At 40.2% G+C, this 19,264-nt stretch overlaps 1 protein-coding gene across 2 annotated transcripts; it reads left to right on the top strand.

Annotated features, from left to right (window-relative positions):
• Nucleotides 1–835: 835 nt before the first annotated feature.
• Nucleotides 836–18,920, top strand: EED (embryonic ectoderm development). 2 transcript variants are annotated; one of them, XM_088140536.1, is made up of 12 exons: nt 836–976; nt 2,648–2,800; nt 6,665–6,757; nt 7,914–7,979; nt 11,308–11,433; nt 11,698–11,779; nt 12,827–12,918; nt 13,150–13,283; nt 13,686–13,791; nt 14,161–14,319; nt 16,059–16,132; nt 17,170–18,920. In XM_088140536.1, exons 1-12 carry the CDS (start codon nt 839–841, stop codon nt 17,294–17,296), a joined length of 1,350 nt encoding a protein of 449 aa, XP_087996662.1. In that variant the 5' UTR covers nt 836–838; the 3' UTR covers nt 17,297–18,920. The 2 variants fall into 2 exon arrangements, with proteins under 2 accessions (XP_087996662.1, XP_087996663.1); XM_088140537.1 differs by lacking the exons at nt 13,686–13,791; nt 16,059–16,132; nt 17,170–18,920 and having other exon boundaries at nt 14,161–16,057.
• The last annotated feature ends 344 nt before the right edge of the window (nt 18,921–19,264 follow it).

Raw genomic sequence — 19,264 nt, forward strand, 5'->3', positions numbered from 1 at the left:
TAAGGAGAGCAAGTCCCCTACTTCATCGCACTTGCCATCTTTTATCTTTTTTAAATGTTTTATTGATTTTATTGTAATTTCTTTGATTCGTGAAGAGTCGGGTGGCATACAAGGTTAATAAATTGTTATTATGGTTATTGTTATCTTCTCTCACTCTCAGTGTTCAGCTTTCACAGCTATACATTATACTGAAAAACCATTGCCTTAACTATCCTGATCTTTGCTGTGCTTGAAATAAATATGTTTGCCTTCATGATCTTATCTAAACCTATCATGGCCTTCTTCTCTAAGATTAACCTCCTCTGAATTTCTTCAGCAGGCAGCCCATCGTTATCTATTCTTGAGCCAAAGGGAAATATAAATGCCATGCGTTAACTCCTTTGGGGATCTAACCCTTTGCACGCTGATTGGGGACATGCTGGCTTTTCTTTTCTAAAATGGAAATGAATTCCAAAGGCTGACACAATGCAGGACAGGGGTTTGCTCCTTGAGAGCCCAAGAATAAACGCTTTCTTTAAAAGCAGCCCTCCAATCCGCAGCAACGACGCCTCAAACGGGGAGCAGAAGAAATGGTCGCTAAAGGGTTGGGAGCGCGGGCACGAGGCGTCGGGGCCGCGCGCCCTCTGGCGGCCCGCCGGCTCGTGGTCATTGCTCCCGCGCACGCGCCGCCTCAGCCATTTTCCGGCAGTGTGGCTTCTTTTCGCTTGCGACAGCAGGGAGGGGAAAGCCGTTTGCGCTTTACGGCGGAAGGACCATGCCGAGCCGGTCTTCCCCTCGCCGCGGGCGGCGGGCGGCTTCCTCTTCCGCGCTTTACGGCCGGGTGCGAGGGGCGGGGAAGATGTCTGAGAGGAGGCGGGGAGCTGGCGGGAGAGGCGAGGCGCCTGAAGCGGCGGCGGGAGCGGAGATGCCGGCGAAGAAGCAGAAGCTCAGCAGCGATGAGAACAGCAATCCTGGCGACCTGTCGGGAGACGAGAATGTGAGCGGCCCCGCCGGGAAGGGAGCGAGGGGGTGGCCGCCGCGGCGCTCTCCGCCTTCCCGGTTTCCTTGGGAAGGGCGAGGCGGCCGGGGCCCGGGCCTAGCGCGTCTCCTAGCAACCGAGGGGGGGTGGGGGCAGTCCTCGCACTGGCTACCATTTAGAGATCGGACTGCAACTCCCATCACTCCCGCCCCAGATAGGGTGGCTGGGGATGATAGGCCAGGAGGGTGAAGGTGCAACTGCAACCCCATGATTCCCAGCCCTGTTAAGCTGGCTGGGAATGATAGGGCTGGAGGGAAAAGGTGGAACTGCAGTCCCATCATTCCCAGCCCCGTTATGTTGATGGGGATGATAGGGCTGGAGGGAGAAGGTGGAACTGCAGTCCCTTCACTGCTAGGCCAAATATCTTGGCTGTGGATGATAAAGGTAGGGTTGCAGTTCCTATCATTTGCACGTGTTGATTGGAGATGATGGGTCTGGAAGGATCAGTTTGAAAGGGAATAGCTGTGCTCCCTCAGGTATGTTGAAATATCATCCTCCCTTAGGTTATCCCCTGGGGATGTTGGGAATTCCCTGTTAGTAGATTTTATTTTCATAGGCAGTAGGCATATGTCAAAATAAAATTACCCAAATAGAAAATAAACATGTCAGAGGTAAACTTCCTAATTTGTTTGTATTCTTTTTTCAGAATACTTGGTGGAATATTCAAGCATAAGAGGTCATTCTCAAGTTCAGAGGTAGTGCAGGCCAGACAGAGAGTTGCTGTCTTAGTGAGAGCTTAACCACCCAATCAAACCATTGATTTATTGGCCAATATTGAGAAGGTTTCAGGAAGAGGTTTTTCTTGTCTAAGGTTACCTAAGATTGTAGATTTCCCTATATAAAGTCTTCTCCTTTTTCTTCCACTTTCCAGAAGGACCCCTAAGCTTTTCGAGTTGGCTGGCACATCTGGAATTTTAAGAATACAATGTGGGATGTTTCTCCAAAGTGGTGCTGGTTTTGCTCATGAACAAACATGACTCACCATCACTGTTTTTCAAACTTGGCACCTTTAAGATGTGTGGACTTCAACTCCCAGAATTCCCTAGCCAGCATGCTTTCTGGGACTTGAACTCCTCACATCTTAAAGTTGCCAAGTTTGAAAAACACTGCTCACCATGATGGCATCACTAATTAAAAAGAGCAGTTTACCAGCATAACTGTAACCTCCGTCAAATATTTCCTCCTAAAAGACATTTCCTATTACCTTTGCCTAGTTCTGTCTTTCTTCATTAGTAGGCGCACACTTCCTAGCAAAGCCACCCATCATTTTTACTTTCTATGAAAGATTTGGTGCCCAAAGTCTGAAAAAGATGCTGTAAGCTAGTGCTTAAATTTGCAGCATGCCACCTTCCCATATGTAATGTTTTATAAAATGAAACAAAATGACTGTTAGTGAACACACTGCTGCCTCCTGGATGCCATGTTATTCTCAGTTGTTTGTTTATAACTGCCAGTATTATGAGGCAGGATTATAGAAGGCTAAGTATCTAATGTTTTTGTAGAATACTCTTAGCTAATCTGTTCAGAAACTTGTCTTTTTTCCATCATTCTGGAAAATTTCTGCATTTCAGACGTTGCTGTTGCTGGCTTTTGGTTTTTTATGAAATCCATCTTGTTTTATGTTTTCAGGATGATGCTGTTAGTATAGAGAGTGGTACTAATACTGAACGCCCTGACACCCCTACGAATACTCCAAATGCTCCAGGAAGGAAAAGTTGGGGGAAAGGAAAATGGAAGTCAAAGAAATGCAAATATTCATTTAAATGTGTGAACAGCCTCAAGGTATTTGCTGTCTTAAATATTTCAGTTTGCTGTTGCCTGGTTTAAATTTATTTATTTATTTATTTACTTATTTATCAAGTTTGTATGTCACCTCAATCACAAGACACTGCTGTGATGGAAGTAGGTATCAAAAAGAGATTGTATTTGAGAGTATGGTGGCTGGAACGTAGAGAAATGCTTTTGCCAAGTCAATCTCTTGTCAATATTGATAGAACAGGATTTCAGAAATTGAACTGGATATCTTTTGCCTGCACAGCAGGCAGTCCACCAGTCAGCTGTGCTCCAGATACCCATTTTATCAAATAGCTTTAGATAAACATTCTCCAGAAATGTGCTTCATCTATTTCAACTGTTTTTAAAAGGTGATTTCAGCTAATGTCTTTTTCAGCATTCTAAGTAAGTCTGCCTGTTTATATGAGGGATGTGTTTTGCCTCCTGAAGATTCTGGGTTCAGTTCCACATTGGCATAGGAAAAATGCCCGAAATCCTAAAGAGTTTTTGATCAATAATGCCAAACTCAGTGGACACTGGTCTGACTTGGTAGAAAGCAGCTTCTCATGCTCCTAAAATTAGGAACATCTTTCCCAAAAAAAAAAAAATTCAGTGTACTACTCGCAGTATGTTATTCTCTTTGTGGGATAGTAGGGTTGTTCAGAGATACATCCTGAAAATACTAAACTTAGTTATACCACATTATTGTTAGATTTCCAGGAAGTTTTATCTCTCTTCATAGTTTTTAAAATATCTTTGTTACAAGTTCAGTGTCTGATGCATGTGTTGTTATGGGAGGTGTGCCTTGGTAAAACTGGAACAACAGGAAGTTGTATTTTAGCTGTTGACAGGAAATTGAAGGGTGCACTTTCTTTTTGGGGGATATCTAAGAACAGCAGCTGAACATTATAACTTGGGTATCCTTCAAGACATTCATGGAGAGGACTGTAGAAGTATAGCCCTTATACACAATACTGAAGCCATAACAACTGGTTTTATTTTGGATAGAAGATACTTAAAACAGATTCTGGAGTTGTTTCTAGACTCAACTGTTGGGCTCAGTGTATTGTCCACTCTTTTGGTTTAGCCTTTTCTTTCTGTACCTTTTCTCCCTGCTCCCCAAATGTTGCCTATGAACTTTATATAATATTAAAATACTCTCCAGATGAGCTTGACTCTGGGGCACTTCATGAATACATCTATATCATTTGGAATTGGCTTGCCATTGTGTTTCTTCATGATGCTTTTCTATGTCCCAGGAAAGGCTACTGCTTTGGTATTCCCCAGTTGTCTCTCATCCAAGTACTAACCTGAGCTGACTTTGCTAGCTTTTGAACCCAGACAAGGTTGTCCAGGTGCAGCTGTCTACTGGCTATATGGATTATTCATTGAGGAAAAAGTATAATCTGTTTTGCGAATATTAAACATGTGGACATCTACTTTTTGAAATAGAGGCAGGATGCCACATGCTCATAAGGTATATTACTGATGTTAGCGGCACAAAAAAGTTGTGATTTTGTAACCAGAATAATAATTGGTTTGGAAATTTCTAAAAAATGTATCTGCTTAAGTACTGGCAAGGGTTGATAATCTGTCAATTGCACTGACTGCCACCAGTCCTCTATTTAAATTTGAAGTATTGCTAAATGGTTTGGATCCAGCTTTGTTCATGCCCAACCACCTGTACTTTAAGATGTGTAATTTGTGCATTGCCTTATAAAAGCTGTTAGATTAGAGGACAGTGGAAATAGAATTTTCTTGATAGTGGTTCTGTGTTTGTGGAAGTTGGTGTTAATTGATGGCTGTCAAGCCCTAACATTTAGAAACAGGGCTGTGTTATGACTTTTGTGGGTCCTAAGCATTTTTGCCCTTGTGGGCCCCTGCCTCCATACAAATAATAGTATTAAAATTATATTTCATATGAATTTCAATATTTTCTTTGTAGTGTTACAAAGAAATAGGGAACAGTAAATAATATATGTATTATTTTGTATTAATAATCAGTTGATTAATCATGGTACTTGTTACATATAAGTTGCTAAATTTTAGTATTCTTGTTTCGACTATAGGTTACAAATAAGATCATTGGGTCGTTGTTCAAATTTTGTACCTTTCTTGCCTGTTTTTTATTAAAAGGCATGAAAATAAATAACTTCATTTTTATTCTTTCAAGTTTTTTTTTTTTTTTTTTTAATTTCATGGGCCCTAGGCACTGTGCCTAGTTTAGAAGTCTTAACTTAGCTCAAAAGATCTTCTGTTTTCTTGGTCTATGATCTCCATTTCCTTTCACTGGGAAGGAAAATACTCTCTTGGTCCATCAAAAATCCTATTAAACCCAGGGTGGGTTTCATCTCACTCTAGGTAATTTTTGGCAAGAATTTTTTTTCCTCCACTGCCTACATCTATTAATCAAATCACACTATAGACTTCTATTAGGACCAAAACCTTTCCCTTGCTAAACTTGATTGGAGGGAGATGGAAGTCTGTCCCCCATCAAAAATTCCTATTTGCCTAAATTGAAGTCTATTTATACCCCATATATGCCTGTGTTTCTGTCTACCCCTTTATCTTTCCCTGTGTCTGAGAAAGAAGAACATACAGCAAGGAGTGGAAACGCTTCCAGCTTTTTAGGAGTAACTGCACACCAATGTGATAGTCGGTTGATGGTTAGCCATGACTTTGTGAACATTTATGCTCAGGACATTTGTTAATGTTGCCAAATGCTCCATAGACCTCAGAAATCTTCCTACCAGATCCAGATCTAAAGCTGATTTAACAGTGTCTAGGAGGAAGGCAAGTATTAGAGTTCTCCCTCTAATAATACTACTCCTCAATCTTAACATTTTGGGGAGGAGGACACAAGTTTTAGTCATTTTGTAACTATATGTGGCCATTTAGTATTATTTGTGGACATCCAATATCCTTTATATTATTGGCTGTGATTAAAAGTAAGTCAGAAAATGTTTTGTGTAACGACATAGTATGTTCCAAAGTAAGGTGGCAGTAAAGCAAGGGTGAAATCCACAGGGGGTATTGTTTTTGGCAGTATCCATATGTTAACTGTGGTTCTGACTTGAAAAAGATCCTCCTACAAATGGTAAAGATAGTTCTTGGGTTTCGACAGCAATTAGGACTGGAATTTCCATCACTAGCTGATGCGGTTGTAAAGCATGATGTCACGTGACCACATCGCTTAGTGACAGCAATCCCAGCAGTCCTGGTTGCCCTCATAAACCAGAGACAACATGGGTTGTTAAGAGAGGACTTCACATGACTGGAGTCCTGTGCAAGCAGGCCAGCGGGCCAGGTGGGTGAGTGAGTGACACGGGCAGGCACTACTGAGTGTGGACAGGCCAGTGCAGGCCGCGGGAGGCCACAATGAAGTGCGGGCGGGCTGGTGGGGGTCCCTATGGGGTATGGGCGGGTGGGGTGTGCTACAGAATATGAGATCCCTGGGATCCCTTACTCCATAGCGGGGCTTCTCAGGAGAAAAAGCAGTGGAAGTGACTTATGGGAGCAACTTGCAACGTTCCCTGCTGGCTTCCCCATTGAATTTGTTTGGGGAAAGCTGGCAGGGAAGGTCACAAATGGGATCATGTGACTGCGGCTTGCTGCAACAATGTAATCATGAGGCGGGCACCCGAGTGCCTGGATCGTGACCGCGGGGATGCTACAATGGCCAGAACTCCAAGGACCAGTTGTGAGTCCCCTTGTTCAGCACTTTCATAACTTTGAATGGTCGCTAACGAGTGGTCATAACTTGAGGATGACCTATACAATAAGCTTGTTAAGCATACTTATGTCCTTGCTGAACTTGTTTTAACACTGAATGAAATGCTATGTTTTGAACTTGTTTTGCTGTTTCTTTCTCAGGAGGATCACAGCCAACCATTATTTGGGGTGCAGTTCAATTGGCATAGCAAGGAAGGTGATCCCCTGGTGTTTGCCACTGTTGGCAGCAACCGAGTGAGTGGCTGATTAAAATTGAACTTCGGCTTCTTTCTTTCCAATAGAAGAGAATATCTGTTGCTCAGGGTTTAACTGTGGAGTTCTTGGTGCTCTCTGAGTTGGTTGTTTGCTTGCAGGTGTTTCTTTACTCAACTAGGTAACATCATCAGTGCGAGCAGCAAACCCCACACTCACTTGCACTGATGATGATACTAGTTGGGTAATAAAATGTCTGCAAGCAAACAACCAAGCTCAGAGAGCATGAAGAACTCAACAGCTTCTTTCCTTCTCTGCTTTCTGAATGTCTGCTGTCTTGCTTTTGGAAGCTATAAAGTGCTGTTTCCTGAAAAGCTGAATAGTGCTTTTGATTTCACGAGTTGACTTCTGGAACTTGTGATGAGGTGGGGGAGCAGAGGGCAAAGCTGGCCGTGGTTGCTGACTGCAGCCTATCCAACGTGCCTTGGAAGCAAAAGCTTTCAAATGAAAAGCTCTGGACCTGTTTCACTGGGGATATGGGGAGTGGAGAATTTTGCCAAAGTTTAAAAATACAGTGTAGTCTGGCAGTCTAAGCTGATTGAATTGTGACTTGTTTTAGTTAATTTTCTGTGTATTTATTATATGATGTAATTCTTGCAGTGAAAGGATTGTAGGCTCACTTGCCTCCCCCGAGACTTATACTGTGTCTGTCCTTTAAACAAACACACGCACCCACCCACACATACATATTTAAGGTTACATTGACAGAACTGAGCAAGTCTAAAATAGTTGAGACAAATTATGGCTGGATAAATACATTATGGATATACCTAAGTTAAGCTGTTTGTGTAGCTTTTCTTCTCCTTCCCGCTGCTGTAGAAGAGTTAACTTGGTGATTCTCAACTTGTTTATTTATTTATTTATTTATTTATTAAATTTATATGCCGCCCATCTCCCCCAGAGGGTGACTCTGGGTGGCTCACAATTAAAATCAAATGGTAAAAACAGGAAAAATATAAATATCCATATTAAATTGGCTAAAAAAATAGTACTATATAAAAAGACTATATGCAATTCAAGATGACGGGAGATGGGGTGAACTTGATTACCCCACCAGCCAATTCCAACAATGTGAGTATGGAAGGACTTAGCTTTGGGAAACAGGAGCTTTAACCTCTTGTGTTTCGTCCATCTGCAGGTAACTTTATATGAATGCCATTCTCAAGGAGAAATACGGTTATTGCAATCCTATGTGGATGCTGATGTATCCTTTGTTACTTATGTTTCTAGGACTGTGTTCAGGGAGGCATCACAGCTCTCTTTTTAATTAGGCCATACCACAAGATCTGTTAAGAAGACTTTCTTTTCTCCAGAGGGAGTGAAACAAAATGATGCTCTGTCCTGTGGGATTTTGGACCTCATTGCTCATTAGTTCCAACTGCATAATGATGTCTCTGTTTTCTTTCCCCTCTTTGTCCCCTTTCCTCATTTCCACATGAACAGATGGTTTCCTTCGCATAAGCTCTGGTTCCAAAGGGATCGATAGCATCGCTGTAGTTTTTTGCCATGATCACTTAGGGTGACCTTGAGCACATCACACTTTCTTAACCCACCTGGAAGAATGTGTCACTTCATAAGGTTCTGTAGACTTTAGTAGTGATTAGAGATTATAAACAATGAGAAATGTGCTGTCACTTGTTAAATCAGTGTTTCTCAACCTTGGCAGCTTTAAGACGTGTGGACTTTAACTCCCAGAATTCCCCAGCCAGCCATGCTGGCTGAGGAATTCTGGGAGTTGAAGTCCACACGTCTTAAAGCTGCCAAGTTGAGAAACACTATGCTATTTAAGTATTTTGAATGCTTTGCTGAAATATTTCTGCTACTCAGAGGAAAGCAGCTACCTAATTAAGAGTATTCGTTGGGGAAAGTAAGGTAAATGTTAAAATACCTTTGTGATTTACAAATGATCCTAACTATTTTGTGCAGTACTTCCTATGTTCTCATTTTTTCCCTAAAGCTCTTTTTGTTTTTACCTCCTCTGGCCTTATTTTCTTTCGTACTTCTCTTTGTGCTATTTTTAAAGAAAAAAGGAGCTGAGTCAGGAACCTGTGTGGAGGGCCTGTGCTGTTATTCTTTGAGCTGCATGAGCTGAATCCTTGTTAATTGGCTTTGTCACCTAGGACTGGCAGTGGAAGCCCTGTGTGCTAATGCTGATCTGGGATTCAGTCCTGCTACAAAAAAAAACAAAACAAAACCCTCCTTCTCCAATCTGGGCCTGAGTAATTGGAGCTTAAGTCCAGCACGTCCGGAAGGTCCTAATTTGGGAAAGGCCGGCATAAAAAGTAGTGTGATAGACTGGAGTATCTCATCAACCTCTCTGCATTTCAGAGGCCTGAAACTGGAAATGTGGTTAGTAGGAACCATAGTTAAGAACAGTACAAGGACTGTGATTTGGAGAAATGGGTTTCAGGAGTGAAATGACACTGAGGGAGCAGTTTAGCTAATCTTTATTTTTCAGTTGAATCCTCTTCTAGCATGTCAACCACTGCTGTCTCCAGATTTTATCCATTCCCTTGGCCTCATATGAACTCCTCTGCTTTCTCTTTTACAGTGGGGCAAAAAAGTATTTAGTCAGCCACCAATTGTGCAAGTTCTCCCACTTAAAAAGATGAGAGAGGCCTGTAATTTTCATCATAGGTATACCTCAACTATGAGAGACAAAATGGGGGAAAAAATCCAGAAAATTACATTGTCTGATTTTTAAAGAATTTATTTGCAAATCATGGTGGAAAATAAGTATTTGGTCAATATCAAAAGTTCATCTCAATACTTTGTTATATATCCTTTGTTGGCAATGACAGAGGTCAAACGTTTTCTGTAAGTCTTCACAAGGTTTTCACACACTGTTGCTGGTATTTTGGCCCATTCCTCCATGCAGATCTCCTGTAGAGCAGTGATGTTTTGGGGCTGTCGCTGGGCAACACGGACTTTCAACTCCCTCCAAAGGTTTTCCATGGGGTTGAGATCTGGAGACTGGCTAGGCCACTCCAGGACCTTGAAATGCTTCTTACGAAGCCACTCCTTCGTTGCCTGGGTGGTGTGTTTGGGGTCATTGTCATGCTGAAAGACCCAGCCACGTTTCATCTTCAATGCCCTTGCTGATGGAAGGAGGTGTTCACTCAAAATCTCACAATACATGGCCCCATTCATTCTTTCCTTTACACGGATCAGTCGTCCTGGTCCCTTTGCAGAAAAACAGCCCCAAAGCATGACGTTTCCACCCCCATGCTTCACAGTAGGTATGGTGTTCTTTGGATGCAACTCAGCATTCTCTCTCTCCTCCAAACACAACGAGTTGAGTTTAGACCAAAACGTTCTACTTTGGTTTCATCTGACCATATGACATTCTCCCAATCCTCTTCTGGATCATCCAAATGCTCTCTAGCAAACTTCAGACAGGCCCAGACATGTACTGGCTTAAGCAGGGGGACACACCTGGCACTGCAGGATTTGAGTCCCTGGCGGCATAGTGTGTGATGGTAGCCTTTGTTACTTTGCTCCCAGCTCTCTGCAGGTCATTCACTAGGTCCCCCCATGTGGTTCTGGGATTTTTGCTCACCATTCTTGTGATCATTTTGACCCCCCAGGGTGAGATCTTGCATGGAGCCCCAGATCGAGGGAGATTATCAGTGGTCTTATATGTCTTCCATTTTCTAATTATTGCTCCCACAGTTGATTTCTTCACACCAAGCTGCTTGCCTATTGCAGATTCAGTCTTCCCAGCCTGGTGCAGGTCTACAATTTTGTTTCTGGTGTCCTTCAACAGCTCTTTGGTCTTGGCCACAGTGGAGTTTGGAGTGTGACTGTTTGAGGTTGTGGACAGGTGTCTTTTATACTGATAACAAGGTCAAACAGGTGCCATTACTACAGGTAACAAGTGGAGGACAGAGAAGCCTCTTAAAGAAGTAGTTACAGGTCTGTGAGAGCCAGACATCTTGCTTGTTTGTAGGTGACCAAATACTTATTTTCCACCATGTTTTGCAAATAAATTCTTTAAAAATCAGACAATGTGATTTTCTGGATTTTTTTCCCCATTTTGTCTCTCATAGTTGAGGTATACCTATGATGAAAATTACAGGCCTCTCTCATCTTTTTAAGTGGGAGAACTTGCACAATTGGTGGCTGACTAAATACTTTTTTGCCCCACTGTAGCTCCCTGGAATAGCCTTCTCCATCTGGTGTCCTCATAGTGAACCAATAACTATACAGGGAATTTATGGGAATTGTTCTCCAAAACATCTGGAGAGAACTGAGCTAGAGAAAGCTGCCCTAAAGCTATGGGCTGTTAATATTTTAATGGCTGCTGTACATGTTGAACCTAATCGTCCTTTGGCTTGTATCTGATTATTATGCCAAATGGCAGAATAGTTTCTGCAGACGATTGAAGGAATAAACTATGCTTTCACTAAAAATAACATACTTTTAAGCTGCCACTTTTCTCAAATGACTGTCTTAAGTTGTGCAAACATTTTTCTATTGCTGTTAGTGGAAATTCCACGGTTGTGTGTATTGTACTTAACTGCATACTTCAGGCAGATGAAAACTTTTATACTTGTGCATGGACTTATGATAGCAATACAAGCCACCCTCTTCTGGCAGTGGCCGGCTCACGAGGCATTATTCGAATAATCAACCCCATTACAATGCAGTGCATAAAGGTGAGTTGATACAAGAGGTAAGTATTAGGTTCAGAAATTGTCCCTGATTCTTAATACAAAATGCATAGGGTGAGAATGGGACCAGAGAGCTCAAGCTTAGCATGCAGAAGGCTGAAATTCAGCCTCTCCGGGAAAATCTGGGAAATAATCCTCCCTTAAACCCCTAAAGGTTAACTACTGGACTAGTTGCACTAGAACTCTGGCTTGGGGTAAGGCAGTGTTGTGGGCTGCCACCAAGAAACTGATCTCTGAATGTTATTGCAGCACTATGTGGGCCATGGAAATGCAATAAATGAATTGAAATTTCATCCGAGGGATCCAAATCTTCTTTTGTCTGTTAGCAAAGGTAGGAGAATAAATTCCTTTTAATGTTTTTATGAGTAATGTACTATATTAGTGGCCTGTTTCTGTGCCAGCAGAAAGGGGAACAAGGATGGCTCTGAAACTGATAAAGCAGCACAATAAAGGTTATAAAACCAAAAGCTAGTGCTGGATAGACTATATTAGAAAAAGCATACTACCCATAAACAACTAAGGAGTACTGTTGAGAGAGAGATTTATTATTGGCAAGAACTTGAGAAAACAGTTGGAATATCCAGTTTTAACAAAACATTGGTTAAGGATTTTAAAGAATATTATGTTTCTTATGACTTTAAAATTAGTTCAATCCAATGAAAGATTGTATTTCAGGTTTATTGGGCACATCAGTGTTTAAAAATTGATTTGATTGCCAGCTTCATTATGCTGAAGGTGTGAAATGGTTGCAGGAGTTCTTGGTCATATGACATGGGTATGTCCCACTTGTTTTTTAATAAACACTGGCGGGCCGTGTGTTGTGTGGGTCTGCTCTAGTTGTTGCTCAGCTACAGCTCCCAAGGAAGCAGGGTCACTGCAGAAGGATGCTGGGATATGTATTCAGCCATTTCAAGACAGTTGTCAGTTGCTTTCCCCTAGGCTAGTGAAATAAGATAGAATCAAACCATGATTTTGTACCCTGTGTTGTTACAGCAAAGGATACTTTTTCAAAATAGAACTTGGAATTATTGAAAAACTTGCTTTATTTAAATGAGATAGCAGATGCTTTCTACTTTCTTGTAGCTGCATTGAAGGTTCATACCAACTTTTTTTTAGAACCAAGCTATGGTTATTAAACAGGTCTGAAAAGAGCCTCTTTATTAGATGGAAGCTCTTTGGCAGCACAGAGGCTTGAAATCATGTGAGATGTTGGCCTATTTCTTTTAATTAAGCATTTATATCTCTCTGGCACCTCTGGACAGTAACTTACTAACCTTTGATACAGTTAGCTATAATGTGTACTTATAAATGAGGAATATGTTAATGGTGAGATATATATGGATAACACAATCTAATCTGGTTGATTGGACTTTACTAGATCATGCGCTCAGATTGTGGAACATTCAGACAGATACTTTGGTTGCAATATTTGGAGGAGTTGAAGGACACAGAGATGAAGTTTTAAGTGCAGTAAGTCCAATACTAATATATGGTTTGAGAAACTATTTGGGAACCATTTTGTAATTGATTTTTGTACTGAAGCAAGGAGGAAAGATAAACTTTAGAAAATTTAAATACGTGTGAACACTTCACAATAAGGTTTATATGGAGATTTCAGTGTTTTCTGGGCTGTTGTCTTGCTTTTATCTGAATGTTGGGTACAAAACTTAAAAACTACGACTTTGTGCTTTTTGCATATAGGATTATGACCTGCTTGGTGAGAAGATAATGTCTTGTGGCATGGATCACTCTCTAAAGCTCTGGCGAATCAATTCAAAGAGAATGATAAACGCCATCAAGGAATCCTACGAGTACAATCCCAATAAAACTAATAGGTAAGAACAGTCCTGATCCGAGCATTATATTTCTCAGTTCATAGTCTTCTCATGCAATCATGTATCCTCCAATCTAAAACTGGTAAGTGCATGGATTTAGAAATGGGTTAATCTCAAAACTGAGAGTCAGTGTGGTATAATGGTTAAGGGGCTGGATTAGGAGCAGAGAGACTCAGGTTCTCATCCCTGGTCAGCCACAGAAGTACATTGGCTGGATCTGGGCCAATCACTGTCTCTCAGCCCAACCTCTCTTACAGGGTGGTTGTTGTGGGGGGAGAATTCACTGGGTTTGAGGTGCAAATTGTCAGGAATTACATGTTTTTTTTTAACCCACTATCCGTTTTGATGGCCACTCACCCTCATTCCTCCTGTTTTTTGCATGTCTCTCTTCTTTGTCTGCAGGCCATTTGTTTCTCAAAAGATTCATTTTCCTGACTTCTCTACAAGAGACATACATAGGAATTATGTAGACTGTGTGCGATGGCTGGGTGATCTGATCCTTTCCAAGGTATGGTATCTTCCATTTTAAAACACTTGTTTGTTTACATTATATGTTTTGGTATCTAGAAGACAGCTTCAAAGCTGTTTACTGTCTGAAGTAAATAATTTGAAGAGTATAGACCCACACTCCATTGCTATTTCTTTCCAAAGTAAAGTACAATTGTTAACATATGTTAAATGTTTCATATTGTGGACTCCTTGCTAGCCGGGTAACAAAATGTTTGCAAGAAAACAACCAAGCTCAGAGAACTCCAAGGACTCCACAGCTCAACCCTGAGCTACATATATTCTCTTCTACGTTTCATATTAGCTGCAGTTTGGCTTAGTGAGAACATTTTGTCACTAATAATTGCTTTCATTTTCTCTCTCTCTGCAGTCCTGTGAAAATGCCATTGTATGCTGGAAACCTGGCAAAATGGAAGACAATATAGATAAAATTAAGCCCAGCGAGTCTAATGTGACTATTCTAGGGCGATTTGATTATAGCCAATGTGATATTTGGTATATGAGGTTTTCTATGGATTTCTGGCAAAAGGTAAAAATCATAAAAGATTAAGCAGTAGAGTAGCATAAGGAATAGCCCAGTGCTTTAATTGAATGTAGGGTGTTGTGAAGCAGCGCGAGTGTGTGAAGGGTTCATCAGGTTTAAACAGCCCATCTACGTATAGGGATTAATGTTGAATAGAAAAAATGGGGTGAGTGACTGAGTTAATAATATGCCATAGTGCTGGAGAAGAGAGGCAGGACTTTGGGGGTTTAATGAATATGGTGTGATTAGAGATTGTCCTATGGAGATTGGTGCCCTGTGGTCTTCATTACTGAATGCCTTCGTGTTATATGGGTGATTGAGAAACTACAGGTAGTCCTTGAGTTACGATAGCATTGGAACCGGGATGTCACATGACCTTATCACTTAGTGACAGGAATTTAGGCAGTCCCGGTTGCTGTCGTAACCCCAAAATGCACAAGTTGTTAAGTGGGAATAGGGGAAGTCCCAGATAAGGAGTGCAGGGGTGCTGCAGGGGGTTGAGGGAGGCCCGGCGCAGGCCACATGCAAGTTGGGGGATGTAATTCAGATGATTTTTCTGGGAAACAGGAATAGCATTTCAATTGTTTAAAATAAGATAGGCAATGGAATGAGAAGAGTAAGTCAACAGAGCAGATAATTCAGTCACACTTCATTCGCACCAATCAGTGGTGCTCGCTTTTGTGCCGATCCCATGTTTTCAGATGTCTTTCTAACATGAAGAATGCTAGATGTTTCCAGGTTTTTTTAACCCACAACCAAAAAGGTTTCTGCAGTTCAAGATCTACATATGTTCCTAATAGAGAACATACTTGACTGTAGTAAGCTATGACCATATTAGTATATGATAATCTAGTTTTATATAGTTGATGCCTTGAGTCAGCCTTGACAAGTCCCTGCAGCTTCCTTGGCAGCATTTTATAGAAGTGGTTTGCCATTGCTTGCTTCCTAGGACCAAGGAGAGTCACCCAGCCAGTTTCCATGCCCAAGGCAGGGCTAGAACTCAGCCTTCCTCATTCCTAGTCCAGTGCCTGAACCACTAGACCAGTGTTCCTCAACCTTGGCAGCTTTCAGATGTGTGGACTTCAACTCCCAGAATTCCCCAGCCAGCCTTGCCCTAGACCAAACCAGCTCTGTAGCTTACTGTATATGCAGACCCCAAAAGTATTAATTACAACAGCTTTTTCACTTTGCAGACTCTTATCCAATCTGGCATGTTGCAGATGTGTTGAACTACAATTTCAAGGCAATAGTCTACACTTCTGGAGAGCACTGAGCAGGAGAAGGGTGACCTAAACCATAATGTATAGGGTTTTATGAATTACTTTAGTTAAAAATGTTCAGTCGTAGAAAATATTTTATTCTAATAGCCTTGAAAGAGAAGAAGGGAGAAAGTCACAAACCTAAATTTCATTTACACATTACTAAACCATAGTTCAGGACCATGGATAAAGCCCTTGCTTCAAAATACTTACAAACATGTGGAGTGATAATTCTGTTGTTAAAATGTAGTATATAGCTTGAACAATTTATTTGGAGCAGGGGTTAAGCTCCAGGCACTTACTTGAGTTGCCTGAACAGGAAGGGTTTGAATATATCTTCGTTGAGGAAAAGTTAAGAAGATATTGATTACAACATCTCTGTGCCACAAACAAGTAGACTGGGATATTGAGCAACCCCTTTTAGATCCTTTGATCCTTGTGTCTGTGGCACAGGATTGCCTGCATGTATCTTCTGTTCTCTTCCAGATGCTGGCATTGGGCAATCAAGCTGGCAAACTCTATGTATGGGACTTAGAGGTAGAAGACCCACATAAGGCCAAGTGAGTTTGTGTGAATCTTTGACAGTGTCTCGGTTCTTACTTGTAAGCGTTGTGAAGCATGCATATATACCTTTTAATGAACCACAATGTTTAGAATTGTAGTTGGAAATATATGATAAATACCATTTTAATTATTTATTAAACCTTTACATTTCAGAGTGCAATTGGTATGCCTTTTGTTCTGACAATAAAGGGAGATATTACTGGGATACAGGCACCCACATGCACCCCTTAATAACTTAATCTGTGTATGATCTCCCTTTGTTTCAGATTAAAAATACACAGTAGACCCTCAGTTTAATGAACTGATGGAGGGAAAGGGTGTCTGTTAAAGCAGGGTGTCCTGCTAAATCCAAACAAAATTTTACACATGCATATTTTTTTGCATTTTATGCATATGTAAAATGAGAATGGGATTTTGTCCATGTGGATTTTTCACCTTTTACATGTGCTTGAAATAGTGGCTGGGCTTTATGAATGCATGGGAGCATATGATATATTGACAAATTTTGGCCATTGCATCTGAGGTTCCTTAAACCAGTATTTAACAGATAAAAATCACCACCTCGTGATTCTCTCATGAACATATAACAAATCAAGCATTTCTAGAACCTCAGCCTTATAGATGGTGTAGATTTACCTGATGTAAACCTCTCAGGACCATTTACCAGAGCACACTGTTAGCACAATTACAAAAATCTGAAACCTAGATTACAGTGTATTTGCAACAACATGGTAGAAGTATGTTTTTCCTCCTTTCTTGCATCAGCTTTTTTTGTCTGGAGAAATATTTCTATTTGAATGCACCCATGTCTTCAATCTGAAATTATTAAACCAGAATCCTATTTTGCAAATTCATTAGATTTTGATCTACTTTATGAGTGTAGACGAAGTGTTCAGTGAGGTTGGGGGAAGATGACTTCTTAAAATGAAGTTTAAAAGATTTAGCTCCTTTCTATCTTCTATGTTGTCCAAGGTGCTTTCTTTTTTGCAAAGAGAAATACGAGTATTAAAATACACTTAATTTCTTTTAATAGGTGCACAACTCTTACTCATCCAAAATGTGCTGCTGCTATTCGACAAACCAGTTTTAGCAGAGACAGTAGTATCCTTATAGCTGTGTGTGATGATGCCAGTATCTGGCGCTGGGACAGACTTCGATAAATTACGGCTTCCTGAGAATTATACTGCTTTTTTTGTCATAAGAATTTCCAACTTGCTGATATTGTAAATGCTTTCAGAGTAATCTTTCCTTGCTTCTGTCAACAGTTGAACTTCATTTGGTTTGGTAGTATTGTCCTTTTCAAAAACTACTGCTTTTAATAAAAGATATTTTTGTACATTTTTAAAAATTATTTTAGTTTTTGTGTTTGAAAGTTGGTAAATTTCCTCTGTATTAAATAGGTATTTGCTATTGTGTAAGTTTGTGAACTAAATGACAAGCAGAGATAAGTTTTGCATGTAAGGGAGACAGATTTGATTAGATGCAGAAAGAGAACATTATTTCATGCAGGATTCTATTTCCTTGGAAGATGGGCTTCATTATTTTCAGGTAGCTAGTTTTTAAGATTGAAAACCTATTTGAAAACATTGTGGTATTTGAAATTTCAGATATTGTGACTGAATCAGGCTTACCATAATTCAGGCAGGGTTCCACTCCGCTTAACTCATAACTCTTTCCCTTTATTACTAGAGCAGACTAAATTAAAAAAAATGAAATGATATAAATTTGTCTGTAATGTATACAGGCTCTAGCATTTTGTTCTCTTTTGCAGGAGTGATTTTTTTGGATACAGTCTTGCTTTAATGTAAAATGGCATGTAGAATCAGATGATTGGACTGGCCAGTTTTATTTCACTCCTCTCCTGCAGCCCCCCTTTTATTTCATTCCACGCCCCCCCCCCCAGTTTCTCTATGAAAGTTGTGCATTCGTTCAGAAATTATTCAGAAGCAGTGATATGGACTGCAACATCTTTATTATTTATGAAAGCAACTTACCTGTTTTCAAGCTTCCATGTCAGCTTGAAAAAAAAAGATGTGGCTGTGTTAACAGTTGCACTACTGAATCAACTTCTTAAAGCAGTCATATCTTGACACCTAAAATAAGAGGCACAGTTCTATTTTCTATATATTTATATTCTATCTTTCTTCCAGCAACTCAGTGTGGTATATATAGCACTTATTGGTTGGGATGAGAGAGTAACTGTTAGAAAGTCACCCAGTGAACTTCTGTGGCTGAGGGTGCACTTGCAACACTCCACCATCAGCACCGCCAGAATGGAAAAAAGATTTCTAAGTGAAATGAGACGAACTGCTGGACGAATTGCTGTTAGTGAATTACAGTCTTGGTGAAATGCAGTTAGCTTTTAATAATTTATTTAGAAGGTTTGTCTAGATGTTGAGAGGCCCATAATTTGGCTTAGAACAACAATATCAAGTAGTAAAGAGTCACTGGGAATGAGGTGGCATATACATTTAATAAATTATTATTATTATAATTAAAACCCATTCAACCAAGAAAAGGGGAAAAATCAGTAGAACCCCAGAAAACAAAACTGAAGATCCAAAGTATAAAAACATGTACTTTACATCTAAAAAGTCATGATGAAAAAATAAAGTAGGATCAGTCACATCCTCACCTCTGAAGTGGAACAAGAGTCTTTAAACCTTTAAAAAAGATTTTAAAAAAAGATTTAAGATGTGTTAGAGATGTATGTAAGATAAACTACTTGTCAGAAAAAATGTGAATGTGTTTAATTTGGTGATTAAATAAAAATATTTTGGAATAGTATGTGTATTTTTAATTTTAAGATTGCTTGTTTGGGACACTTGTGTTCACATCAGTCAATTTATTTCTTTACTTTTTTAGCTGTTGATAAAGCAGAGCAAGCAGTGTAAACAAACTGCTCTGTTAGTCCAAGTATGTAAGATCATTAATTCATTAAAATATCAATTTTTCCTTGTTTTTTAATTTGAGAACTGATTAAAGAAGTCTATACTTTTTAGGTTTTAGGGTAAGTTTTTCTAATACATTAACATTATTGTGTTCCTTTGACACAAGGATGGGCTACCTTTTCATTTCATTCTGCTTCAGGAGAATTAAAAAGACTCCCGCTTTCCTAAGCTGACAGA

Source organism: Python bivittatus, unplaced genomic scaffold (genome assembly GCF_059951505.1).
Source record: "Python bivittatus isolate LINGU-HERP-01145 unplaced genomic scaffold, Pbiv_v1 ctg000340_np1212, whole genome shotgun sequence".
NCBI classification, from domain to species: domain Eukaryota; kingdom Metazoa; phylum Chordata; class Lepidosauria; order Squamata; family Pythonidae; genus Python; species Python bivittatus.

What these genes read in the sequence shown, in the direction of transcription:
- EED (XM_088140536.1), top strand. Translation starts at nt 839, where the DNA reads ATGTCTGAGAGGAGGCGGGGAGCTGGCGGGAGAGGCGAGGCGCCTGAA. An exon ending in ACCTGTCGGGAGACGAGAAT is followed by an intron (nt 977 to 2,647) that starts GTGAGCGGCCCC and finishes TTATGTTTTCAG; the next exon opens with GATGATGCTGTTAGTATAGA. An exon ending in CCACTGTTGGCAGCAACCGA is followed by an intron (nt 6,758 to 7,913) that starts GTGAGTGGCTGA and finishes GTCCATCTGCAG; the next exon opens with GTAACTTTATATGAATGCCA.